The following is a 27672-nucleotide window of genomic DNA, read 5'->3' on the forward strand; positions in this document are numbered from 1 at the left end:
TTAAGAAAAGTTCAGCTTCTGTCATCCTAAAGTAATTGTATCATACTGGATAGTCATTCCCAAGGAAATAGGCTTTCTTTTCCTAAGTGTGTATGTGTTCTAAAACTTCCATGTTTACAGTATTTAGAAAAGATGTTACGTTATTTAGAAGAGCAAGTCTTACTGAGGTACTCATGTTTGTTTTCTTGGTAGTTTTTTTTTTTTGTTTTTTTAAGTTTTAATAGTAGTATGTTTTGTGATCGTTTCCTGGCCTGTGTTTTGATAATTGAATTTGTTTAGACATAAAATAATTTTGTTAAAGGCACAATTAATCACATTGGTTGTACTTTCAAGACAGACTTTAAAAATAAACAATTTAAAACCATTAACGTGATTATAGATTAATGTGATATTACACCTTAAAAGCTCAGAGCTACCAACATTCACAAGAGCACTTTGACTAAGTTACAAAACCTGAAACATGATCTTTTTTATATTATTCACGTTAACTGCAAACAAATTGCTCATAAAGAGCATCAGTGCAGTGTTTTTAAAACTTTTACCTGGAATTACTTACATTTTTAACCCTGTTAAATATATGAAAGTATAAACATTTTATTGTATTTTTTTCCATATATTTTGAGTAGAAAATACAGTTCCTAGTAGATGGAAGTATACATGACTGAGAGGAAGAAAAAATGTGTAAAATACAAAACTAGAGGTGAAAAGATTTTTCTGAACTCTATTTAGTGTGCCTTCTCTCCTGTACTTTAAATACCTTATAAACAAAGGTTACCAGGGGTTAACCCTACCTTTCTTAGGATTAATGAAGAAAAAAGACTTCAGGTAAGGTCTCAGAAATGACAGTTTCCTAGCATAGGCTCTAGTTTTAAGTGTGCACGAACCTTTATGATAAAAGGTGTTTTCAACTATACTAATTTTTCCAGTAACAAAAAATCTGCATTGCTGAGTATCCACTTCTTAATGCAGATACAGACCAAGATACTTCTACAATTGCTTTTTTAAATCTTTTTTAAATGTATTTTTAAATCTTTATTTTGAGAGAGAGAGAGAGGGAGAGGGGCGGAGAGAGAAAAGACATAGGATCCCAAGCAGGCTCTGCACTGTCAGCCCAGAGTGCTGAGTAAGCTACCCAGCTCCCCTATAATTGCTTTTTAAAACATTATTCAGATTGATGAACGCCTAAATGCTCAACAGACTAAAAAATAAAGACCAATTTGTAAATAAGCCTATTTTAATGTTTCTTACAATAGAATAGTTCTCTTGAAGGCTGCAGATATGTAAGGCTGTTGGGCAGTATTTGGAGAACCACCACAGAAACGGTGTCTTCTTAACTGGTGAGTAGTCTTCAGTAATTGTCAAGAGTTACTTGTCTGAAAGTGCTGTCAAACCAGCAACACTGCATTTATGCATCCATCGTTTTCAGGATTGTTGGTAACCTGGGCATATTTTCCTGAAGAAAACAACGCGGGAAAAAGGAGAGATTAGGTAATAAAAATTAACTTTGCCCAAAATATTTCTAATGGACACTTTTAAGAAAGAAAAAAATAAACGATAGTAGGATCAATGAGATTTTACAAAATCGCTCAAAATCAAACAAGTTCTGGAGGCAATTTTTACATATTATTGATACACTTTTACAAATAGTGGTCAGCTCCATTCTGTTAGTACGTTGTATTAACAAGCCCTTGTGGATTTACCTGAGCATTGTTGCTTTTCCACACACTTTTCTTACTAGAAAATGCAGTAAGTTTTCATTAAGTTTCAAGTTAATCTAGCAACCTATTTTAAAACTGATGTCTGCCAATATGAAGTAGGAGTTAATGACTCATATAAAGACTCAATCAAGAAGGCAGAGAGTACTCTTCAATTTTGAAGAACATTAAAGCTTACCTGGACACTAAAAGCAGAAAACCACGAAAACGAGGCATGGCGTCTTTCTGTGTTTTAATTATTATTGAAATAGTGTGGCTATGTGTTTGATGTAGGTCTCCCTTCCCCCATTCCTGGGGGAATTCTAATGCCTTCCAATATGTTACTTACAATTGTAACTTTCCATCTGCTTCTTTCATAGTTTCTCTTAAAACAGCCCTAAATCTAAAAATCTAGTACACTTTATAAACTGATATCAATAATCCAAACTAAAAAGAATCACATTCATAACACTTGTGTCTACAGAAGTATTTTTTGTAAGTTTACGTCTGATTTACATCATTTTTACTTATCTAGCAATTCTGCATTAAAATTTGCTTACATACTTCCTACCAACTTAAAAATTTCAATTTTAGGGTTATAATAGCAGCATATTCAAAACTTTACTTACCCCAAATAACCTTGCCTCCTTGTGTCACAAGGCCCAACTCACTCACGTTCACTTCAATGACAGTACCTTTGGTAATAACACCCAAAGACGTATATAGTGGGGATGAGGGATTCTTTTTTACACCAAGTATCGGCAGGCAAAAGGTGGCTTTCAATTCAGGATGTGTTACATGGGCCTTTTTGAAACGTAAGCCCTAATAAGTCAAACACAAAAACGTTATGAGTCTAAAATGTTAACGATGAGCAATCATCTGCCTTTCCAATGGTCTTCCCCAACAAAAATCCTCATGGATTGACCAATGTCAAATCTTAAGGCATCAAATTAAATATTTATAAATTCTACAGACTACAAACCTGATAAATACGTGGGGGAAAAACTCCAAACACATACTCCTGGAGTTGTTACCATGGAGCTTTACCTAGCATCACACTCAGGTTTTCCTCTGTAGTTACGTACATTTACTGAGAACTTGCTATACGCCAGGCACTGTGCTGAAGTGTACAAATAGCTCATTTAAGCATTATAACCTTACAACTCCCGTTTTGTTTTGTTTTTAATAACATAAGGATTGACATGTGAAATGACTTGTTCCCCAGGTTAAATGGCATTTCTCTATATACCTTAGCTATTTTACATGATGAAAAAGGTGGGTGGACTGTCAGCTTTTCATTGATGGTAATACTGGTCAAAGACTGGAGAAAGCCCAGACATCTTTTACAGAGACCACAGTCACTCAGTCACCTAGATATGGCCTCTTGGGGTGTAGCACTTCAGAAGCCACAACACTCTGCAGTCTCTTAAATTTGATTTTTCCACGTATGGGGTAAGGGTACATTAAGTACTTAGTAATGGACTCTTTAATGAAGCTTGTAATAAACTTACACAGTTGGGAATGCCCTTTAATGCACAATAAGAGACTTATCTGTCAAGCTACAGAAAGCTTAGAACAACATGACCAGTATATTCTCTCCCTACAGAACTGATAAAGTTACCAAACTATATTAAGAGATTATGAATATGAAATCAAAATAAGAGGCATCCATGATACAATCCAGGGACGGGTCAAGGTTTTCTGTAAAGGGATAGTGAACATTTTAGGTTTTGCAGGCCATATGGTCTCTCCTGCAACTACTCAAAAGTCTGCAGGGAAACACAGCCATAGACATTATGTAAATGAAAGGGCACAGCTGTGTTTCGACAGAAATTTACAGAAACAGACTGTTTGACAACATTTTAATCCGTTAAAAATTATTCAGGTTGAGAAACGGGAACACTGCCAACCTTCCTCTGATTGTTTTTCTAAGCAGGTTAGATATCCAGTGGGGAGAGTAATTCAGTCTGTTTAAAGGGATTTTGCAAAAATACACAGCTGACCCACAAAAACAGGTTTGAATTGCACAAGTCCACTTACATGAAGACTTTTTTTTGATATTTATTTTTCCTTAATGATATTAACGTTTTTTTGTTTTTTTTTTTTTTTTTCTTTAAGTAGCCTTCATGCCTAGCACAGAGTCCAATGTGGGGCTTGAACTCAACCCTGAGATCAAGACCTGAGCTGTGATCAAGAGTCAGATGCATAATTGACTCAACCACCCAAGGGCCCCTTTTTTTCTGGTGCCCCTTTTTCTTTAGCTTTAAGAATACAGTATATGATACACTTAACATACAAAATATGTGTTAATCGACAGTTGATGCCATCAGTAAGGCTTCCAGCAACAGTCTGTTAGTTTAGTTTTTGAGGAGTCAAAAGTTGTATGGATTTTCAGCTGTGCAGGTGGTGGGCATCCCTAACCCAAGTTGTTCAAGGGTCAACCATATGTTCAATTACATCTTGGGAAAGGGGACGAGACTGTTTTTGACCATTGGTGTCAAAGGAAATTAAAGTCCCACTCTTATATTAAATTCTTTTTCCAATGATTACATACTGTTTTCAAAAGCATTAATTGCCCTAATAAATAGGATTTGCTTCTTGAAAAAAACTGTCCCTACTGAAGTTTTTGAACTGTTCTTAAATATAACAAGTGTCAGGTATATAGATTACTTGCTGAGTGAGTAAAATGACTTCATGTGGAAAATGAAGATTCTAATATGCCATCTATTTAAAAATCAGGATCCACTGACAATGTAATGAAAACTACTTTTCATCTCTTGTTTCTTATGAAGACAAGATTCTTGACAGTACAGGAAAATTCCTAAGCCATCCCTGTCAATAACTTAAAATAACAAAAACAGCCTAAAAAATGTCTTTCAAACTCTTTTCATATCAATTTCAGGAATTTCAGGAAATTCTACTTTACCCAATTTAACACAGCAACCAATATTTAATCCATCCCACTCTTGCAAGGGACTTACCATTGGCCTAATGAATCTTTCATATTTAGGTGGTTTTCGAGTAAAGCCATCTCCAACAAAGCAGACTTTTGTAACCATCCTCTTCCATGCTTTCTTCTTTCTCTTTCCTGTTCGAATAACTTTTAATACTTCTGTTTCTCCCTGGGCACGAACTTTGGGCAAAGGGACTTCCCATTTTCCCTAAAAACAGACCATCATTTAAATTTGTTAGTAAATGGCAATGAGAATGAAAAATCAAATTTTTTTCCTAAACCAACAAGATTTTGGCTCAACTGTTTCTAGAGGTCTGTACTGTCTCCTCGCAAGCCCCAAATTAATTGGAATTAATGAAGTTTCATATTATGAACACATTAAATAAAATGGTTTGCTTAAGCTAAAAATCTTAATGGCTTGTTATGGATGAAAAATGCCACCTGTAATAAGTCAGTGACTTCTTGAAACTATATGTGCTGACTACCAAATAGTTCATATGTAAAATTAGAAGACTGTTTCCACCTCTTAATATATCTATTTTTACCTCAAGTGAACTGTTAGATTTTATTACTAGTAAGACAAAATCATCACCACATACTTTGAACCTCCCTAGAATGCAAATTGTTTGAAAAAAGTGAAAGGCAGTATAAAGAATCTGACTTTGGAGCATCTGGGTGGCTCAGTCAATTAAATGTCCAACTCTTGGTTTTGGCTTAGGTCATGATCTCACAGTTTATGAGATCCAGCTGCACGTCAGGCTCTGTGCTGACAGCGAGGAGGCTGCTTGGGATTCTCGGTCTCTGCCCCTCCCCTGCTCTCTCTCAAAATAAATAAACACTGGAAAATAAGTATTTAATAACTTTTAAAAAAATACTAAAAATTTTTTTTGACTTATTACTAACACATAGGTTCTAGAAGCAGTTCTACCATTTCATAGATCTGTGAGCATGAAGAATGATTTACAACCTCCTGGACTTCAGTCTTTTTATTTGTAAAATGAGGAGAGGTTAAGTAGATAACCTCTAAAGTTTGTTTTGGTGCTCAAGTTATACCATGCTAAATGCAGATTCTTACACACCAAAAAAACAGTGTGGTTTTTAAAATCAAATTTGGAGACTCAAAATTCTTTAAATATAGATACCACATATTCTTTTGCTACCTAGATTTCTGTCAATTTATCCACAGGTGTTTAAAAACAGTACCTATATCTTTTCCTGTTTTTAGCAGAATTTAACCTAATTTGACACAAGCACAATTCAGTAATGTTAAAAATTCTGAATTTTTATTTAAGTCAAATCAATTAGAGGGTTTTTCACTATTCTACTTCTGAACAAATTTTAGCACAGTAGGGCAGCAAAAAACCAGCAGTCGTATCTTTCTCTGCAAGAGCACAACACTAGGAGGTGTCAAATGTAGGAAGTTGTTAAAACTCTGAATTTGAGATGCACTGCTAACTTTTTAAGTACTTTTTTACACTAAAGATGTGTGGTATTCTAATACATTTTTAAAAAGCTGGTAAACACTAACGTGTTCTGGTGATGAGAAAGTAAATATTTTATTAAATAATACAAAATGAAATTTACAAAGACTTTGATACCTGAATAATGGGAATAGTAGCTGGATTTCATGTATCCAATTAAACTGAAGGAAAAAAACTAAGATTAAATTTAAGTAATTCTCTCCTGAACAAAAAAGAAATAAATGCTTCAATTTTCATTACTTACTGCTTTCTCTTTTCGTTTTTGTTTAATCATATTGGAAAGTACTTTAGCTCGGGACTGTCCCTCCCTGTCCAGCAGATACGCAGGTACGGCTCCTTGTGGAGTCTTTTCATCATTCTTTTGCTTGGTGTTTCTCTTTTCATGCATCTTGATACTATCAAGAAAGAAAAAGATTCAAGATTATCCGTTTTAAAACCTATTACTAAAAAGACATTAACTTGTTACAACAAAGAAATAATCACTTACGTCTTTTTCATTTGTATTTTCTCAGCATGGCGCTGTTTATGGTAGAGCTTAGCTTTCAGACCGATCATCTTTTTTGCCTTCTTTGAACGTTCATGAGCCTCTCGACCTTCCTTCTTTCTCTTTTTCTCATGGTAATCCAAACGATAGCCATAGCGCTTCCGGTGTAACTCAATATATTCGTTTTGTGGCTGTAACAATGCCAGAAACATTGATTTTAAAAATGACAGAATTATGTTAAAAAACTTTCTGAGCACCATATGAAGTATAGAAGGCCTTATGTCATCCAAATGTTCACTTGGTTAAGTAACTCTTGTGCTATTAAGCCTAGTCAAGTGAGTTAAAAAATGTTTGATCCTGGATGATATCAGGCATCAGGATTCACATCTGTAATAATCTCAGTGAAAGTTTCTGTTCATTGAAAGGAACTTCCAAAATCCACTGGCCCCACAAAAAGGATGACCTGATTCCAGGATCTCTCTCTTTTTTTTTTTTTTTCTTAACATCAGTAATCTGGTTTTTCAATATCGTCATCATTATCCTTTTTATTTAAAAAATTAGGAAGTCAGTTTTGTTTACATACAATTTACATATAATGAAATATGCCCTTTTAAGGTGCAGGTGTACAGTTTTAAATTTTAACAAACTATAACAGTTTTGTAGCCACCACAATCAGAGTAAGAGAGTCTTTCGATTACCTCAGAAAACTTCCTTGTATATCTGAAAGCAATCCTTTTTTCCACCTCCAATCTGTATGTAGTGTATTACTCTAGTTTTGCCTTTTGCAGAGCATAGAAACTTACATATTAACAATTTGTAGCCTTTTGCGTGTAGCTTTTCACTTAAGGCTTTTGAGATCCCCCACGTTGTTACATTCATCAGTACCTCAATCCTTGTTACTGCCTTGAGTCCCATGTACGGATATACTGACCAGCTGATGGGTATTTGGGTTGTTCCCAGTTTTTAGCGAATTAACACGCGCCCATAAGCCTTTTGTGTGGTCATATGCCAAACTGCTTTCAAAAGTGGTTGTACTCTCTTGCTGTCACCAGCAACGCCTCGGATCCCCTTTTGCTTTTTAAGGGCCAGTTTTATTTTACATGGCCACTTTTATTTTAAACATGTGCGCCACAGTCCATTTGTATTTTAAGACTGCAAAAATAAAATAATGACGCAGTCAACTCCAGCACAGAGAATAATGCCGAGTGACAGTCAACCAGGTACTACGTATCAGCTGCGGTGTTTTCAACCGCTATCACATAAACGTTGCGGCAACCACCAGGAAGGTACGTGGGAACACCACTTTGCAGAGAAACACTAAAGATTCAGCAGAAAGAGGGCAGATGTGGCAGATCTGTGCTGTATGCCTGGCTCCGTTTCCTCAGCAATAAAACGAGGCGGCAGAGGGATATCGCTAGGCTCTGGCACTGACGACACACAACACGTGGCGAAGCCGGCAATTTAACAGACTCTGTGTCCCCCAAACAAGTTTTTTTTCACTCAACCGAGCCCACCCTTCCCTTCAGCAGTACCTCCCTTCCGCCTACCACCCCTCACCCCAGGGCCCCCGCCCCAGGGTCCTCGCCCTCCACCAGCTCTGTAGCCCTACGACCCGAGCTTCCGAAACTACCCCCTCACCATGGTGACAGCCGCAGAGCCGCCGGGTGCAGGTGCCGGGGCGCAAAGAAGCTCTCAATTTTCGGGTCTCATAAACCCGCAAGTTCACTCCACGCACCCCGACGGGAAAGAGTTCTAAAACGACCGAGTGCGGAGAAAGCGCGACACATCAGTTCCGAACCTGGGGTTTTGACGTTTAGATAGAAGGGCGGAAGTTGCCGACAGGAGGCATTTGGGTGGTGCACCACCGGAAGTGGTGGAGTGCGGCGGCCGGAGGACGTAGGTGAGGAAGCTCGAAGTTCCTTTCTGGTGGTACTAGGGCTTTCGCCAAAGTAGTGTGTCGTGACGGTGAGGCCTTTGCGGACTTCGGCGCGGTCTGCACCGGCGGCTCTCAGCACCTGGCGGGAAAAAGCCGACCTCCGGTATGCGCTCCAGTGCCAGGTGGGTCGCGGACCGCGCGGTGCGACTCCCGCGTGCCTATGACCCTGCCCCCTTGGCCACCGTGCCCCCTTGTAGGATACAACAGGCAGCCACGGAGGAGGAGGAAAGGATTCCCCCCCCCCCGCCCCGAAGGCCTTCATCCTCCCCCTCAATCTTAGTGTATGGATTCGAGGCAGTTTTTCATGGCTCTGTCTTCTAATGTGATTTATTTTCTTTAAAAACCCTAATTCTGACATTTGTGCATTTTCAGGTGCAATACATTACGTAATCTCTCTTCCTAGAATACACTTCCCCCAGGTATTGCCTCACACACTTGAGTTCTTTGCTTAAATGTCATTTATTTTTGTTTTGTTTTTTAATTTATTTTATTTTACTTTATTTTTTAAATTTACATCCAAGTTAGCATATAGTGCAACAGTGATTTCAGGAGTAGACTCCTTAGTGCCCCTTACCCATTTAGCCCACCCCCCTTCCCGCAGTCCCTCCAGGAACCCTCTGTTCTCCATATTTAAGAGTCTCTTCTGGTTTGTCACCCTCCCTGTTTTTATATTATTTTTGCTTCCCTTCTCTTGTGTTTATCTGTTCTGTCTTAAAGTCCTCATATGATTGAAATCATATATTTGTCTTTCTCTGACTAATTTCACTTAGCATAATACCCTCCAGTTCCATCCATGTAGCTGCAAATGGCAAGATTTCATTCTTTTTGATTGCCGAGTGATACTCCATTGCATGTATGTATGTGTGTGTGTGTGTGTGTATGTATATATATGTGTATGTATATATATATACATCACGTCTTTATCCATTCGTCCATCGATAGACATTTGGGCTCTTTCCATACTTTGGCTATTGTTGATAGTGCTGCTATAAACATTGGGGTGCATGTGTCCTTTCAAAACAGCACACCTGTGTCCCTTGATAAATGCCTAGTAGTGCTATTGCTGGGTCCTGCGGTAGTTCTGTTTTTAGTTTTTTGAGGAACCTCCATACTGTTTTCCAGAGTGGCTGCACCAGCTTGCATTGCCACCAACAATGCAAAAGAGATCCTCTTTCTCCGCATCCTCCCCAACATCTGTTGTCGCCTGAGTTGTTAATGTTAGCCATTCTGACAGGTGTAAGGTGGTATCTCGTTGTGGTGTTGATTTGTATTTCCCTGATGATGACTGATGTTGAGCATTTTTTCATGTGTTGGTTGGTCATCTGGATGTCTTCCTTGGAGAAGTGTCTATTCATGTCTTTTGCCCATTTCTTCACTGGATTATTTGTTTTTTGGGTGTTGAGTTTGATAAGTTCTTTATGGATTTTGGATACTAACCATTTATCTGATATGTCGTTTGCAAATGTCTTCTCTCAGCTTAAATGTCATTTAAATGTCACTTGAGTAAGTGACCTTGGTTACAGTTACTGCCCAATTTTTCTTTGCTAATTCTCTGTAGCACGTATTACCATATGAGATGCTATGTATTTTATTTATTCCTTTTGTCTATTTCCACCAAATAAGATACAGACAGTATGAACCCAAGGATGTCTTTTGTACACTAATTTTATTTTTATTGTATTGTATTGTATTGTGTTAATTTTTTTAAATATATGAAATTTATTGTCAAATTTGTTTCCATACAACACCCAGTGCTCATCCCAAAAGATGCCCTCTTTAGTACCCGTCACCCACCCTCCCCTCCCTTCCACCCCCCATCAGCCCTCAGTTCTCTTTTTTTTTTTAATTTTTTTTTTTTAACATTTATTTATTTTTGAGACAGAGAGAGACAGAGCATGAACGGGGGAGGGTCAGAGAGAGGGAGACACAGAATCTGAAACAGGCTCCAGGCTCTGAGCTGTCAGCACAGAGCCCGACGCGGGGCTCGAACCCATGGACCGTGAGATCATGACCTGAGCCGAAGTCGGCTGCTTAACTGACTGAGCCACCCGGTCGCCCCTGTTCTCATTTTTTAAGAGTCTCTTATGCTTTGGCTCTCTCCCACTCTAACCTCTCTCTTTTTTTTTTTTTTTTCCTTCCCCTCCCCCATGGGTTCCTGTTAAGTTTCTCAGGATCCACATAAGAGTGAAAACATATGGTATCTGTCTTTGTCTGTATGGCTTATTTCACTTAGCATATCACTCTCCAGTTCCGTCCACGTTGCTACAAAGGGCCATATTTCATTCTCATTGCCACATAGTACTCCATTGTGTATATAAACCACAATTTCTTTATCCATTCATCAGTTGATGGACATTTAGGCTCTTTCCATAATTTGGCTATTGTTGAGAGTGCTGCTATAAACATTGGAGTACAAGTGCCCCTATGCATCAGAAATTTTAATCCCTTTACTTAGAAGGCAGTGGTAGATACAACAACAGTAAATTCTTGTTGAATAAATGAACTTAATTTTCATACTGATCCCGTAGTGTTATAGATGGAAAGATAGGCTCAGAGATTTTAACTGAAATATTAAAGATTACAGAATTGGGACTCCAGCAAGTCCTCTAAACTAGTAGGATCTTTGCACCACAAGGGAAGGGTCCACTTGAAGTTTGTATTATAATTAGAAGTTTATGAAAAGTTTTTAAAAGACTTTCATTGCATTGTAACATACACGCAGAACAATGCATACTATAGACATATGCTTCAGTGAGTTTTCAGACTCTGACCACACCCTGTAATTCACACCCGAATCAAGAAATTATATTAGCCTGCACCTCAGAAGTCCCCCTCATGCCTCTTTCCAGTCACTGGACTCCCAAGTAGAAGAACTATCCTGACTTGTAGCAGAATGGATTAGCTTTGCCCATTTTATACTTTACATAATAGGAATCATACAGTATGAACCCTTTTGTGTTGGTTTTGTTTGGTTAACATTGTGAAATTTATCCTTATTGTTTCCTGTTGTAGTTCTTTCAGCTTATGGAAACTTTTAGTAGGTTTAAGTTGTGAGATCATCAGTATGTTTTTTCATTTATGATTGTCAAAGCCACTCATACACTCTTTGCCTTTTGAATCAAGAACAGAAAATAAATGAAGTTCTAAAGGTTAAGCAGTTGTCACATTTTGATTTGTGTAAAATAGAGGAGGCAAAGTGGTTGGCTATGTTGTTTATCATTTGTTCTTACTTTCAGCTGTGATTGCAGGTTAAAAATGGTTGCTTAAGCAGATTAATGTCAGCAAAACTCTTTTAGAGAAACTTACTTTCTATATATATGGTAGTAGCTAAATTGGATATCATCACTTCTTTTTACCTATTAAAGTCTATAGTAGCTATCTGTTGTTTGCATGCTGGTAGTTAGAAGCATAAAAGTGCATTCTTCTGATCTGGATGAAACTTTAGGTAGAATTTATTGATATAGATGAGATTATAAGTGAAACATCTGGAGGTTGTGAAAGCTGATTTATAAATTGATTGTGTGTGGTTAAAAAAGTCAAGCTTCTTTACATTAAAGAATAGGTATGGTAAGACCTTTGTAAAAATTGCCATGAATGAAATAGTTACTACTGTGATATGCATGAGACAGAATAGAATTTTTAAAGCTAACTTTTTTCTTGAGGTTGGGGATCATGTGTTACTTACTTTTTTTATTTCTTTTTTTTTTTTTTTTTTTTTTAATTTTTTTTTTCAACGTTTTTTTTTTATTTATTTTTTGGACAGAGAGAGACAGAGCATGAACGGGGGAGGGGCAGAGAGAGAGGGAGACACAGCATCGGAAACAGGCTCCAGGCTCTGAGCCATCAGCCCAGAGCCCGACGCGGGGCTCGAACTCACGGACCGCGAGATCGTGACCTGGCTGGAGTCAGGCGCTTAACCGACTGCGCCACCCAGGCGCCCCTATTTCTGATAACCAATTCCCTGTGTTGCTGCAGTAAATGTAGATGAACCGGGGAATTGTGAAATGCTTTATCAGTCCAGTCGATCTAAATTTAAGAGTATCTTTACCTGAGCTTTTTTTTTTCCTTTAGCGAGTAAAAGTTAATTGGGCAAACTTTTTTCTTGAATGAAGTTAAAGGCTAGAACTGATTTTTAAAATTTAGATAAAATGTACCTCACTTTAGATGATTTGTTTTAGAACTTCTGCTAGAAATAAAAACGAGTGTTTAGATTGATGGCACAAGATGACCTAGTCAACATAAAGAGAAAAAGCAAAGATATTAGGGATTGACATTAATCAATAATAAACATATTGGGCTAATTCAAACTTGATATTTTTCTAAAAAACATTGAATATGACACAAATCTGAAATGAAGTTTCTAATTGAGGAGAAATTACTAAGTACAGTGACAAATATCATCTGCAAACAGACCATTTGAACTTGATGCTGTAGCATCTTTTTTCATATATTACTTGATTCTTAGCAACATCATCTTCATTTTGCTTGCATACTCATGTATTTTGTGCTTGTTCTTTAGTGGTCCATGATTTCTGTTTTTGTATATTAAGTTTTACAGGCATGATTCTCTACTGATGTTTTAAAAAACAAACCATGAGTTCTTTGTATTTGCTCATAGTGTAACTTGTTGCTAGTAATGTAGAATGGGTAGTTCGCCTTTTTTCCCCACATTATTGCTTTTGTACCATCAGATGTTACAACATTTAGTGAGTTCTTTTTTTTAAAAAAAATTTTTTTTTTTAACGTTTATTTATTTTTTTGGGACAGAGAGAGACAGAGCATGAACGGGGGAGGGGCAGAGAGAGAGGGAGACACAGAATCAGAAACAAGGTCCAGGCTCTGAGCTATCAGCCCAGAGCCCGACGCGGGGCTCGAACTCACGGACCGCGAGATCGTGACCTGGCTGAAGTCGGACGCTTAACCGACTGCGCCACCCAGGCGCCCCGTGAGTTCTTTATTCTCCAAGGCCTAAGGAGGTCTGGGCCTTATAGAATAACTCACTTTATAGCACCAGTAGTAGGCATCCATTTTTGTTGAAGATCATTGATCCACAGGGAAGAAGAAAATCACTGGAGGGCCCTAATGAACTTAATAGATCAAAAAGTGTAGCATTGTGCTGGGCAGTGTTAGTGGAAGATCCTTCCTTTTGGAGAGCTCACAGTAGTGGAGATAGCTTATAAATATGTTATATGTTGTGAGTAAATATAAGTTCTGAGTGTTATAAAAACATAGAGAAGGTGGTATTAAAACTTTCTAGGAAATTAGGAAAAGGTTCCAAGCTGGGACTTGAAGATTGAATGGAAATTTACCAGGTGTGGGGTCTTGGGGATTCTAGGACTGCTTTCAGGCTGTGGCAACATTACATACAAAGATGTGAAGATGCCATAGCATGGTGTTCCTGGGGAATTTTGGCTACAGCTCCCTGGTTTAGAGTAGGGAATAGGAGAGTACAAGGCATGAAGGTAGTTTGGGACAGGTTTTGTTGTATTAAGAACCTTTAAATGTTTTGAGTAGGGAAGTGACAAGAGGATGTTGTTTATTTGAAGGATATGTGTAAAGAATGGATTAAAGCATTATTTCCCACTTCAGTGATTTGAGTACTACTTTTTGAGACTGGTCATATCTGAATGTCAGCTATGTTATTATTTCCTTAATATTTTTCCTTAAATTCACCTTTTAAAGCAAATTATTTTAACTTCTTTTTTTTTTCAACGTTTTTATTTATTTTTGGGACAGAGAGAGACAGAGCATGAACGGGGGAGGGGCAGAGAGAGGGAGACACAGAATCGGAAACAGGCTTCAGGCTCCGAGCCACCAGCCCAGAGCCCGACGCGGGGCTCGAACTCACGGACCGCGAGATCGTGACCTGGCTGAAGTCGGACGCTTAACCGACTGCGCCACCCAGGCGCCCCTATTTTAACTTCTTAAGCATTACTGTCTACAAAATGGATTCTCTTGGCTAGTTTTTCTGATATTTGGTAAATCATTTTTTTTTCTTAGAACCTAAAATAATCATGGGCATTCACTTGGGGAAACAGGGTGTTGGAATAAGTTTTAAAAATGTAGCTAAAGGAACTCTTCACACTCTTAAAAATGATTCAGAACTCCAAAGAGTTTTGTTTATGTGTGTTATAATTCATATTCAATCTTTAGATATTAAAACAAAACTTTAAAATATTTTAGTAATTCACTTAAACATAGTAAATCAACTAACTGTTGATGTAAGTTATACAGTTTTATGGGAAATAACTTATTATTTTCCAAAAGAAAAATAATTTCATTGGAGGAATCTTTTACACTGCCTTAGTTTTACAAATCTCTTTAATTTTGGGCATAACAGAATACAGCTGACATCTCATATTACCTTCTGTATTTGTTACTATATATGTATGTTTTTTATTTTTGAATGAACTTCTGAAGTAAGTCCACCCTCATACATACAGGTGGTTGAGAAAAGGAAGAGTATTTTAATAGTCTTTTCAGAAAATTGTGCATGACTTTACCAGGCTTCTGACAAGTGGTAGTTTCTTAGTGCAATGTGAAGTCAAACCCTGTTAGTGAGTTTTTTCGTATTTTATTGTGTTAAAATCTGTTCTATTTTAGAATGGATCTAACATGCATGATACTGCAAACATTGTTTGGTACTGGAAATGAAGAGGGATTGGATTCAAGGTATATTTAGGAAATAAAATCAAAAGGATTTGATGACTTCCTAAATGAGGGCTAGTGAATATGTCTGTTCCAAGACACAGGAACAGATTTAGGAGGAAGAATAATGAATTTTGACATGGATTCTTGTATAACATAGCACACAGTCTATCTCCCTGCTCCCCACCCAGTGTCAGATACTTCTATGAATTTTTCATAGCCTTGATAGTGTACTTGAAACATAGTGAATATTCAGTTCAGTAAATATTTTTGTTTTTAATTTTTAAGTTTATTTATTTTGAGAGAAAGAGAAGAGTGTGAGCAGGGGAGGGGCAGAGAGAGAGGAAGAGAGAGAATCCCAAGCAGGCTCCATGCTGTCAGCACAGAGACCAATGTAGGGCTCCAACTCAGAAACTGAGATCTTGACTCAGGTCGAAACCAAGAGTCAGATGCTTAACCGACTGAGCCACCCAAACACCCCATCAATTCAGTAAATATTTTTAAACTAAAGTTCCTTAGTTTTGGAGGGGAGGAGTTAAGATGGCAGAGCAGCATGGAGACCCTGAGGTTGTCTCATCCCTGAAATGCAGCTAGATCAGCACCAGACCATTTTGAACACCTAGGAAATTGATCTGAGGATTAATGCAACAATCTGCATAACTTGAGCCACAAAACTTGGCAGGTATTCGGTACAGAGAGGTGAACTGGTGGAGAGAAAAGCCATGGAGGGTAGGGAGCCATTTTCATGGAGAGAGCACAGAAAAAAAGGGGATAGTGCAGTGCATCAGGATTGTGCAAGAAAAGCACTCTCTGAAAGTAGCTGGAGAGAAAGAGAAAGAGTGAAAACACTTGCAAGGGACTGAACAAGAAATCTGTTCTCCAAAACTACTGACAGGGTGAAAGTAGAGGGTTTTAGTACTACCAGGATTCTATTAACATTGGAGAGCAGAGTCTGAAGTTTCAGAGCTCAGTGACTGGTGGTGCTCTAGGGAGGAATTAGGGTGAATCCCCAGGAGTAGGCAGCAGGGTCTGAGGGGTCCCTGTGTCACATGGGGAGAAGTGGTTCCCCTGCTTGGAATACATTTGGTAAAGGCCATATGGCCTCTCCTGGGCCAAGGTCCCAGTGGACCCTGGAGAGCAGCCACGTTTGCTGGTATTGGGACAAAGATACCAGAGTGCAGTAAAACCTGATGCTGGCTGTGTGTTGTGGTTTGCGATAATTTCTGAAACTCTGCTGCTGCACTATTGCATGAATGTTTTCTGAGGCAAGCCGGCACCCGGCCATTGCTCAGTGAGACCCTCCCCCAGAGGGTTGGTGTGGGTCCATGCTGCAGGGTCCTCTCAAGTGTGGAGTTTTGAAACACAACCCCATGTGAGATAAAACCCTGGAGGGAGGTGGCACCTGGAAGGCGGGCGGACAGCTTACAGGGTGGAGACGGGGTGGACAGAGGCCTGAGATGGAGGAGAGGTACTTGATCACGGTTGGGTGAGAGCGCAAATGTCCTGTAACAGAGAGGAGGGAGCTGGGTGAAGCCATTTCCACTTCCCCCGTGCTTGCACACATGTGCCACCCCAGTAAGGTAAGCAGCGCCACCTATTGGAGAACAGAGCCCCACCCAACTGCGCCCATCAAGCACATCCCCCAGAAGATCAGCACAAGTCACTCCACCGGCTTTATGTACAGAACGCAGAGTGCTTCATAGTTTCATTTCTAGGGGAGACTGCATATAACTTCATTCGGGTTTCATTCTGTTTGCTGGTTCATTTGTTCATTTTCTTTGCTTCTGTTTTTGCTTAAATTGTTTCCTTTTTTTTCTTTCATGGATACAGAAAGAAAATTTTTAAAAATTTTTTTACTTTGATTTTTATTTAAACAAATTTTTTATTCTATTTCATTTTATTTTATTCTATTATTTAATTTTTTTAACTTTAACATTTTTTCTTTACCTTTTTTCTGTATTCTATCAAGCTTCTTTAAGCAAGCAGAAACACACCTAGGATCTAGCTTCTTCCTTTGTTTGATTTTTTTGTTTTGTTACTAATTTTTTAATATTTTTTATTTTATTAATTTTTTCTTCCTCCAAAATGACAAAATGAAGGAATTCACCGCAACAGAAAGAACAGGAAGAAATAACAGCAAGGGACTTAACACAGATATAAATAAGATATCTGAACCAGAATTTAGAACCATGTTAAGAATACTGGCTGGGGTTGAAAAAAGCATAGAAGACAGAAAAGAATCCTTTTTTGCGGAGATAGAAGAAATAAAATCTAGTCAGGCTGAAATTAAAAATGAAAACATGACAGCCCAAAACCTCTGACATGCAGCAAAGGCAGTCATAAGAGAGAAGCATATAGCAATTCACACCTTCCTAAAGAAGGAAGAAAGTCTCAAATACACAACCTAACCTTACACCTAAAAGAGCTGGAAAAATAACAGCAAATAAAACCCAAAGCCAGCAGAAAAAGGGAAAAAATAAAGATTAGAGAACAAGTCAATGATCTTAAAATATAAAAAACAAAACAGTAGAACAGATCGATTAAGTCAGGTGATGGTTCTTTGAAAGAATTAAGAAAAGTAGAATATTCCCTAGCCAGATTGATCAAAAAGAAAAGGGAAAGGACCCAAGTAAATAAAATCACGAGTGAAAGAGGAGAGATCACAACCAACACTGCAGAAGTACAAGCAGTAGTAAGAGAATATGAGGAGAAATTATATGCAAACAAATTGGGCAGTCTGGAAGAAGTGGACAAATTCCTAGAAGCATATAAGCTACCAAAACCGGAACAGGAAGAAATAGAAAATTTGAACAGACCCATTAACAGTAAAGAAATTGGATCACAGACCAAAAATGTCCCAATAAAGAAAGAGTTCAGGGCCAGATGGCTTTCTGGGGGAATTCTACCAAACATTTAAAGAAGAGTTAACACCTATTCTTTTGAAGCAATTCCAAAGAATAGAAATGGAAGGAAAACTTCCAGACTGATTCTGCGAGGCCAGTATTACTTTGATTTCAAAACCAAAGATCCCACTAAAAAGGAGAACTACAGGGGCACCTGGGTGGCTCAGTCAGTTGGGCATCCGACTTTGGCCCAGGTCATGATCTTGGCAGTCTGTGAGTTCAAGCCACGCATCAGACTCTGTGCTGACAGCTCAGATCTGGAGCCTGCTTCAGATTCTGTGTCTCCCTCTCTCTCTCTGTCCCTCCCCCGTTCACACTCTGTCTCTCAAAAATAAACATTAAAAACAATAGTGTTGGGACAACTGCTCAGTGCAGAAGAATGAACTTGGACCACTTTTCTTACACCATATACAAAAATAAACTCAAAATGGATGAAAGACCTAAACCTGAGACAGGAAGTCCTCAAAATACTAAGGAGAAAACAGGCAACAACCTCTTTGACTTCAGCCACAGCAACTTCTTACTTGATAAGTCTCCAAAGGCAAGGGAAACAAAAGCAAAAATGAACTATTGTGGCCTCATCAAGATAAAAAACTTCTGCACAGCAAAGCAAACAATCAGCAAAACTAAAAGGCATCCAGCGGAATGGGAGAAGATATTTGCAGATGACGTGTCAAATAAAGGGTTAGTATCCAAAATCTATAAAGAACTTATCAAACTCCACACCCAAAACCCAGATAATCCAGTAAAGACATGGGCAAACGACATGAATAGACACTTTCCCAAAGAAGACATCCAGATGGCTAACAGACACCTGAAAAGATGCTCAACATCACTCATCAGAGAAATATAAACGAAACCCACAATGAAATATCACCTCGCACCTGTCACAATGGCTAAAATTAAAAACTCCTAGCAACAACAGATGTTGGCGAGGATGTGGAGATGGGAATGCAAAAACTGCTTCAGCCACTCTGGAAAACAGTATGGAGGTTCTTCAAAAAATTAAAAATAGAAATACCTTATGAGCCAGTAATTGGATTACTAGGTATTTATCCAGAGGATACAGGAGTGCTGATTTGAAGGGGCACGTGCACCCCAATGTTTGTAGCAGACCTGTCAACAATAGCCAAAGTATGGGAAGCCCAAATAACTATCGACTGATGAATGGATAAAGGAGATGTGGTATATATATTCCATGGAATATTACTTGGTGATCAAAATAATGAAATCTTCCCATTTACAACAATGTGGATGGAACTACAGTGTATTATGCTAAATGAAATAAATCAGAGAAAGACAGGTGATTTCAGTCATATGTGGAGTTTAAGAAACCAAACAGATGACCATAGGGAAGGGAAGCAAAAATAATATAAAAACAGAGAGGGAAACAAACCATAAGAGACTCTTAAATACAGAGAACAAACTGAGGTTGTTGGCTGTGTGTAGGGTGGGGGGAGGAGCTAAATGGGTGATGGGCATTAAGGAGGGCACTTAATGGGATGAGCACTGGGTGATACATGTAAGTGATGAATCACTAAATTCTACTCCTGAAACAATTTTTACAGTATATGTTAACTAACTTGGGTTTCAATTAAAAAAAATAAACACACTTAGTTTTTATAGTCACAGAAGACAACTTGCTCTTATGTATTTTTTTACATATTTATGGTATGAATGAATAAAATCAGAATATATAAGTAAACCAATAAGTTACATTACCAATGAGAAATTAACAAATTAACATGTAGAAGCTTACCTTTTTATACTAAATTTTATGTAAATACATAAATGCATTTTGGTTACATTTTTATAATTCCAATCTTTTTTATGGTATGTACATATCTTGAATTAAAACGTTGAAAAAATAAAGAATATTTTAGCTTTAGAACCATATTTCTCATTTTTGTCAGAATTTTTATTTTCTGAATGATGCATGGAGTTTTTGATAGCTAAAAGTATTGTACCTATTGTTTCAACATAATACATTGTTACCATATATGTTGCATATGCTTTACATATGTCTTACTGACATATAATATGCAAACTTAGTTTAAAATTTTTGTATATTTCTTTTTCAGAGAATAACAGAGGATCAACATGTTGTCCAACTTGAGGAAATTTGTAGTCAGTCATAAGAAAATACCCATCCTGCACGTTAATGTAAGTTTTTCTTGTAAAATTAAATGTACTTCAGCACATTCAGTTCCTTTACTTCCCCAAAGGCCTAGTATACTCTTAGACTAGTGTATCTTTATTTTCAACAGTTTTTCTTAACAGGGAGTGTGGGAGAAACTGTAACAAAGAAGCAGCAGACCTTATCACTAGTCTGTAAATTCATTTGGCTACTTCAAAATTCACTGTGCAGCATTTTAAAGAATATCCTTTTGTATATTCCATTTTGAAGTCATTAGTGTCCCAAAGACTTACACAGGTTTTCTTTAGTGTGTTCATTGCTGATGCTTTCAGACTACATGCCTGTGACAGGTAGCTACTCTCTTACCCAGGTCAGTATGCAGTGGAAATTTAAATATCTTTGAGTCTATACTTTTGAAATATTTCTTAGGATAACAGTGGTTTATTGACAAAAACTTGCTAACTAATGTAGAAGTGATATAGAAGACAGGCATGCATTCCAAGATAGCATTAAAAGGCAGATTGTGACAACCCCAAATTATTATACTAACTAGAATAATTCCAAATGTATTAGCAGCCATTAAATGTGTTTCTAGTTGTTTGGGGATAAATTGGGATGGGTAATAATCAACCTCTGTGTGGAAACACTGGGAGAAGATACTAAAGAAACTTTTAAAAAATGCCAGTCCCTAGTTCTCCCAACTACCCCCCATCTCGCCAAATGTTTTTTAAAGTTTTCCACGTGATTCTAATTTGTAACCGCTTTTATAAATCCCCAAAACAGCTAATGTTTTTAGAGTTCATGACCCCCACCAGCTCTTAGCAGCTGTAGAGGGGAATCAAGAAGTAGCCAGGGTGAGAGTCCTGATTAACTTTTCTGGCTCTCTGGAAACTTCAGGGCTGTGGTTCTCAAACTGTAGCTGTCAGAATCACCTGGAGGGCTTGTAGAAATGCAGATTGTTCAGTACACCTGAAAGTAATACAACACTGTGTTCATTATACTTCAGTTAAATAAAAATTCCCACAGATTGTTTGCCTCTGTCCCCAGAGTTTGTTCTTTTCTTGTCTGGAGTAGATCTGTAGAATTTGTGTTCCTTGTGATGTTAATGCTGCAGATCTTAGAGAACCATCATCTAAGATCAGCTCAAAATAGCAAGTCAGTTTTAGTTTTATTTTTGTTCTTTCCTGTAGTATAATTTTGGGTTGTCACTTTTTAAAGGAGCTAGAGTTAATAAATTCAGACTACTTTAAGGAGATTCAAAGTATTTCATCTTCTCACAAAGCATAGTTATGATGTTAGAAATGCTAAAATAAAATTAATGTCAGGGTTCTTTTTCTCCTCACTAGAATATGTGTTGCTCTAAAATGAGAGCAAGTTTACAAAGACTAAAGTCACATGTGCCTCTTGGAAGAAACTACAGTTCTCTACCAGGTACAAAATTTGATTCTCATTTTACTGCTTGTTTGCTTTCTCTCTTGTTGGCAAGCATTCCATTTTCAGAATACTGCTTCCTTTTTACTTCTTGGCTATTTCCTTAAGATTATTGTGAGTTGGATGTATTCTGATAGATGCCAGGGGTAGTAGGCCTGTGCTCCTTATCTGCTCCCCATCCACATGAGCTAAACAAAGAGAAAGGTTAGTGGCTTTAGTCGCTGGCTCAAAAGTTTAGCTGGTTGTCTATTTGTAGAGTGCTCTTGCTGTAAAATACTTACTTTATAGTCCTTTTCTGGTTTTTATGCATAAGTATTTTCTGTCATTCGAGGTTTGCCCAAATTTATTTTAAAGGTTCTTAAGAGTAGTTGGTTAAATACTTATCTGGGATAGTTTACGTTAGGTAGTATGGCTATTGAAAGCTGGTAGCCTGAGCAACTAATTCTGAATGGTCTTCTGTGTTTGAAGCAACCAAGCATAGGGGAGACTCATTGAAACTAGTTGCATTGTGTTGCTGTTCGAATTACCATCTTTGTCATGTGAGAGTAATGGAGTAATGATACTGATTGTGTGACTGTTAAGGGCATGTGAATTTAATGGTCTGCAGTATTGGCTTGTATCTACGTTTCTATATTTTGCTCATCAAATTTATCTGTAGCCATACAGGCCATCCTTCAGTCTTCGAACTGCTAGGAGGTTTTCAAAATACAATAGAACTATTCTTAATTTATTGTAGAAGTTTTGCAAAACTGATTTATTTTTTTTTTAATTTTTTTTTTTCCAACGTTTATTTATTTTGGGGACAGAGAGAGACAGAGCATGAACGGGGGAGGGGCAGAGAGAGAGGGAGACACAGAATCAGAAACAGGCTCCAGGCTCTGAGCCATCAGCCCAGAGCCCGACGCGGGGCTCGAACTCACAGAGCGCGAGATCGTGACCTGGCTGAAGTCGGACGCTCAACCGACTGTGCCACCCAGGCGCCCCGCAAAACTGATTTAAATAGGTGTAGATTAAATTTATAAATGTAACTGCATTTTTGCTTTAAAATTAATAAAATATATAATTATGGAGTAAATTATTATGGGCTTTTTGTATTCGAGAAATACTACTTGGACTTTTAGAAGTCTTAGATTGTTATAGCTCCAATTCACTGATACTTCCCAGGCCATCGTTAAAGATATTGTATGCTTGGAAGTACTGAGGGAAGATGGGTTTCAAATTGTACAGAAATTCATCGTCATCTGATATGAAGATCACTCTTAACTCTTTAGGCCTTGACATTGCAGGTTCACAGGACTGTGCATTTTATTTTTCTTTGGTTCAGGAGCTGTTGCCTTAAGATCATTGCTATGAACATTCTTCTATATTTTTTATGTCTATTGTAGAATTGTAGAAAGTGGCAAAGATTAGGGGCACCTGGGTAGCTAAGTCGATTGACCTCAGTCAGTTGGTTCAGGTCATGATCTTGCGGTTAGTGAGTTCGAGCCCCACATCGGGCTCACTGCTGTCAGCACAGAGCCTGCTTTGATTTTCTAGCCCCCTCTCTCATACCCTCTGTCTGCCCCTGCTTATGCTCTGTCAAAAATAAATAAACATTAAAAAAAAGTGGGAAAGATTGGGGTAAATTTATATTTTTCTAAGGATGTCTTCTAGAAATTTATGTTTGAAAATTTACCTTATCATCATCCATTGCCTTTTCTTTAGAGATATAACTTTTAGGTAAAAGAAAGTTTTATTTATCTTGGATTTTACTGTACTTGGAATTACTGTATTTGCTTAAAATTATTTTAACTTCTTTGTCAATTAAAGGAAAATTTCTTAAACTTTTCAATTATAACCCTCTTTCCATTAGGTTTGATAGGAAATGATATCAAATCCCTTCATTCTGTCATCAATCCTCCCATAGCTAAGTAAGTACTATCATTGATACTGTCTTTTTCATTCACTGTGTGAAAAGGTAAAGGTTTCTGTCATGGGCTTAATTTAGCATTGTTAATTTAGCTTTCTGCCCTCGCTAACTATAAATAGATGTTGGTATATATCTTTAAAGCTATTTTTTTTTCCATTTCAGTGCTAAATATTTTTAATGTAGCAGCAGCACAATTTTCATAGAACTAAAAGTAAAATTCACAAGATTGTAGTTAGCTGTTTGTTATTTAGCTGTTTTGTCAGAATAATGTGGTAGGGATGTATTTTCTGGTTTTGTCGTTTTTATCAAATACTAACTAGCTTTGAAATTTGCACAGCATATAGAATACATATTTTGGTTTTACGGTTTTAGTAATGACCACTATGTAACACATGCTTTTTTTTTTTTTTTCTCCACCTTTCAAACAGAATCCGAAATATTGGAATTATGGCTCATATTGATGCAGGCAAAACTACCACCACAGAAAGAATATTGTACTATTCTGGATACACAAGATCGCTGGGAGGTTAGAATGGATTCCTCCTCACCCCAACCCCCATTAGCAAAAACATCACTGGAAAATGTTTTAAGAAGTCAACCTAGAGATCTTGAGTATGGCATGGAAGTACTGATGTCTAAACCACAACATAAAGATAAGGTAGTTGCAACACCCACCAAAGCGTTTTCTTAGGTTCAACTCAACATTCAGACTCACAGGACTATCTTGGACAACAATTCGTCCTCGTCTACTCAGAATGCTATAGGACAGGAACCACAGCTTCCCCGCATACCAGCAATAGGTGTTTCTTTCTGCAGCAGTCCTTAATGCAGTGCACATAGCTATCTGGGAACTAACTTCTTTGGCCACTCAAAAGTGACAGTACAGGGACGCCTAGGTGGCTCAGTCGGTTAAGCGTCCGGCTTCAGCTTAGGTCATGATCTCGCGGTTCGTGAGTTCAAGCCCCGCGTCGGGCTCTGTGCTGACAGCTCAGAGCCTGGAGCCTGCTTCGGATTCTGTGTCTCCCCCTCTCTCTCCCCCTCCCCTGCTCATGCTCTGTCTCTATCTCTCAAGAATAAATAAACTTAAAAAAAAAAAATTTTAAAGTGACAGTACAGTTTAAGGCAACAGAATTCACAGGAGCTACCCTGGCTTACAAGCTTCAGGCCCCTTAGGACCCAAAACCTCTCATTACAGCTCCGTGGGCTCTCTTCCAGATTTACTAGAAAGGCTATGCCATATCCCACTCAGGGGAGCTTAAGGTTGTGTTATCTCCATCAAGTATTTACAATTCATGTATAGCTCTTCCCAATTCAGATGTACCTTACCAATCACAAATTATTTTTTCTGTAAGATATGTTGCTGTGGCGTCTGGGTGGCTCATTCATTGGAATGCCCGACTCTTGATTTTGGCTCAGGTTATGATTTCACGATTTGTGGGCTCAAGCCCTGTGCTGACAGCCTGGAGCCTGCTTGGGATTCTCTCTTTCCCTCTTTCTCTGTCTCTCCTATACACAGACGTGTGTGCACGCATGCTTTTGCTCAAAATATTTTAAAAAGAGAGAGAGAGTTTGCCTGGCAACATAATTGACATACTTGTGTTCTCTGGTTTCTAGAAGAAAAGAACTAGAAAGTTAATTGAATCAAATTCTCTTGCAGAAGAAGAAAGGATTTTGTTAATCCAATTCACAGTAGAAATAGTAGCAGTAGTAGTAGTGTTTACTTAAGTTTTGATTTTATTTTTTAATTATAAGATGTCAAAAATGGTAGTTCTTGACCAGTCTTGCACATTTGAATCCCCATGTAATTTTTTTGTTTTATTTTGTTTTTAAATAACAGTGCCTTAGCACCACGCTGGAAATTAAGATTCAGCAAGTATGTGGTATCGCCTGGGTGTCTGTATTTTTGTGTTATGTATTTTAAAACTCTGTATTTATCATATACACATTTATGATTGTTGTGTTTCTCTGACGAATCAACTTTTTTATCATTATAAAGTACCAATCTTTATCTCTGGTAAAACATTTTGTTCTGAAATTTGAGATGGAGGTCCTCATGTCCATAATACCAGAAGTGGAAATCTTTTTCAAAAGCTCCACAGAGATTTTGAAATGCATTATACCGAGAACCATTTCTCTAGACCTTGAAATTGGTTGAGGACTTAGCATAGTATTTATAGAAGAAAAGAACACCCAGGATTAGAATATTCATGATGATAGTTTCTGAAATGTATGAACACATGCATTTCTCATAGAATTACTGCTGTGTAAGTGGGGATATAACAGCAAAATGTGGAACATTATTAGGCTTCTTCTCTTGTATCACAGATATGATGATAATTCTTTTCTCACACCCCCAGTTTGTATTCCTGAAGTGAGGATCCAGATTAGGTGGGCAATTTTCAAGGCAACCTTTTTTTTAATTGTGGTAAAAAATATACACATATAAGAAAACATTTACCATATTAGGCATTTCTGAGTGTACATTTAAGTAGTGTTAAGTACTGTTGGCAATCTTCAGAGCTTTTTAATCTCGCAAAACCCAAATGCTATACCCATTAAATAATAACTCCATGTTTTTCCCTCTGCCCAGCCCCTGGAAACTATCATTCCACTTTGTCTTTCTATGAATTTGACTACTCTAGATAACTCATATAAGTGGAAAGAATCATACAGTATTGGTCTTTTTGTGACTGGCTTATTTATTTATTTTTAAAAATTTTTTTTAACGTTTTATTTATTTTTGAGACAGAGAGAGACAGAACATGAATGGGGGAGGGTCAGAGAGAGAGAGAGAGAGGGAGACACAGAATCTGAAACAGGCTCCAGGCTCTGAGCGGTCAGCACAGAGCCTGACGCGGGGCTCGAACTCACGGACCACAAGATCGTGACCTGAGCTGAAGTCGGCCACTTAACCGACTGAGCCACCCAGGCGCCCCTTGACTGGCTTATTTAATACTTAGCCTGTGTCCACAAGATTTGTCCCAACGGGAGCACTTGGGTGACACAGTCTGCTAGGTGTCCCAATTTTTGGTTTCTGCTCAAGTCATGATCTCATCACGTTTTGTAAGTTCGAGCCCCATGTCAGTCTCTGTGTGGACAGTGCGCGGCCTGCTTGGGATTCTTTCTCTCTATCTACCCCTCCCTTGCTCTCTCTGAGAATAAATAAATAAATAAACTTTAAAGAAAAAAAAAAGATTTGTGTCTATGACAACTCTGTCTTTACGACAACTCTATACATCGTTATGCTCACCACAAGTATAACTACCATCTGTTACTGTACAACACTATTACAGTGCCATCGACTGTATTCCCTGTGCTGTACCTTTCATCCCCAGCTCTTACTCATTTCATAACTAGAAACCTCCCACTCCCTTATACCCATTTGCCCATCTCCCTGCTTCCCTTCCCTCTGGCTACCATCACTTCTCTGTATTCACAGGTCTGCTTTTGCTTTTTGTTTGTTTTAGATTGCACTTAGTGAAATCACATAGTACTTGTCTTTCTGGGTATGACTTATTTCACTTAGCATGATACCCTCTGTTTTTCGGATGGCAGGATCTCATTCTTCTTTGTGACTGTGTAATACGTAATATTCCAGTGTGTGTGTGTGTACATGTGTATATATATGTGTGTACGTATATATATATATACACACACACACACATACACACACACGTATATATATATATACACATGTACACACACACACACACACACTGGAATATTATGTGTATATATATATGTGTGTACGTATATATATATACACACACACGTACACACACACACACATATATATATATCACATCTTATGTATTGTTGGACACTTAGGTTGCTTCCATTATCTTCGCTATTGTTAATGCTACAGTGAATTTGGGGGTACAGATATCTTTGTTTTGTTTTTTCTTTTTTATCATTTTATTTTTTCATCATAATTATACTCTTTAATTCTCATGCCCTGTTTCCCCCATCCCCCACCCACTCTGTTAACCATCAGTTCTCTATAGTTAAGAGTCTATTTCTTGATTCTTTCTTTTTTTCTCCTTGTTTTGTTTCTTTGTTTTTCATTATTTTGTTTGTTAAATTCCACAGATAAGTG

General features: G+C 37.8%; 2 protein-coding genes across 6 annotated transcripts in view; one reads left to right on the forward strand and one right to left on the reverse strand.

Moving 5' to 3' along the window:
* Positions 1–1216: 1216 nt before the first annotated feature.
* On the reverse strand, positions 1217–8376 carry NSA2 (NSA2 ribosome biogenesis factor). The gene is made up of 6 exons (XM_040450885.1): positions 8251–8376; positions 6616–6803; positions 6373–6523; positions 4676–4855; positions 2324–2516; positions 1217–1453 (listed from the first exon to the last, which is right to left on the reverse strand). The coding sequence occupies exons 1-6, from the start codon at positions 8251–8253 to the stop codon at positions 1386–1388; spliced, it is 783 nt and encodes a 260-aa protein (XP_040306819.1). The 5' UTR covers positions 8254–8376; the 3' UTR covers positions 1217–1385.
* Positions 8377–8556: 180 nt separating this feature from the next.
* Positions 8557–27672, forward strand: part of GFM2 (GTP dependent ribosome recycling factor mitochondrial 2) — an 83008-nt gene continuing 63892 nt past the window's right edge. For 4 of the 5 annotated variants that reach the window (XM_040450801.1, XM_040450793.1, XM_040450785.1 and 1 more), the window contains exons 1-5: positions 8557–8670; positions 20181–20262; positions 21583–21667; positions 23520–23577; positions 24005–24102. In XM_040450801.1, the coding sequence (XP_040306735.1) occupies positions 20200–20262; positions 21583–21667; positions 23520–23577; positions 24005–24102 (304 nt within the window). In that variant the 5' untranslated portion in view covers positions 8557–8670; positions 20181–20199. Of the gene's footprint in view, positions 8671–20180; positions 20263–21582; positions 21668–23519; positions 23578–24004; positions 24235–27672 lie in introns of those variants that run through there. The other variant, XM_040450815.1, reaches the window with a different exon arrangement.

The sequence above is a fragment of the Herpailurus yagouaroundi genome, unplaced genomic scaffold, assembly GCF_014898765.1.
Source record: "Herpailurus yagouaroundi ecotype Mexico unplaced genomic scaffold, PumYag 29, whole genome shotgun sequence".
NCBI classification, from domain to species: domain Eukaryota; kingdom Metazoa; phylum Chordata; class Mammalia; order Carnivora; family Felidae; genus Herpailurus; species Herpailurus yagouaroundi.

Bases quoted from the DNA above. Each gene is read 5' to 3' on its own strand.
- NSA2 (XM_040450885.1), bottom strand. The intron at 6,524-6,615 runs GTAAGTGATTAT...CTTTCTTGATAG, and splicing joins AAAATACAAATGAAAAAGAC to TATCAAGATGCATGAAAAGA. The intron at 4,856-6,372 runs GTAAGTAATGAA...GTCTGTTTTTAG, and splicing joins AAAAACGAAAAGAGAAAGCA to GGAAAATGGGAAGTCCCTTT.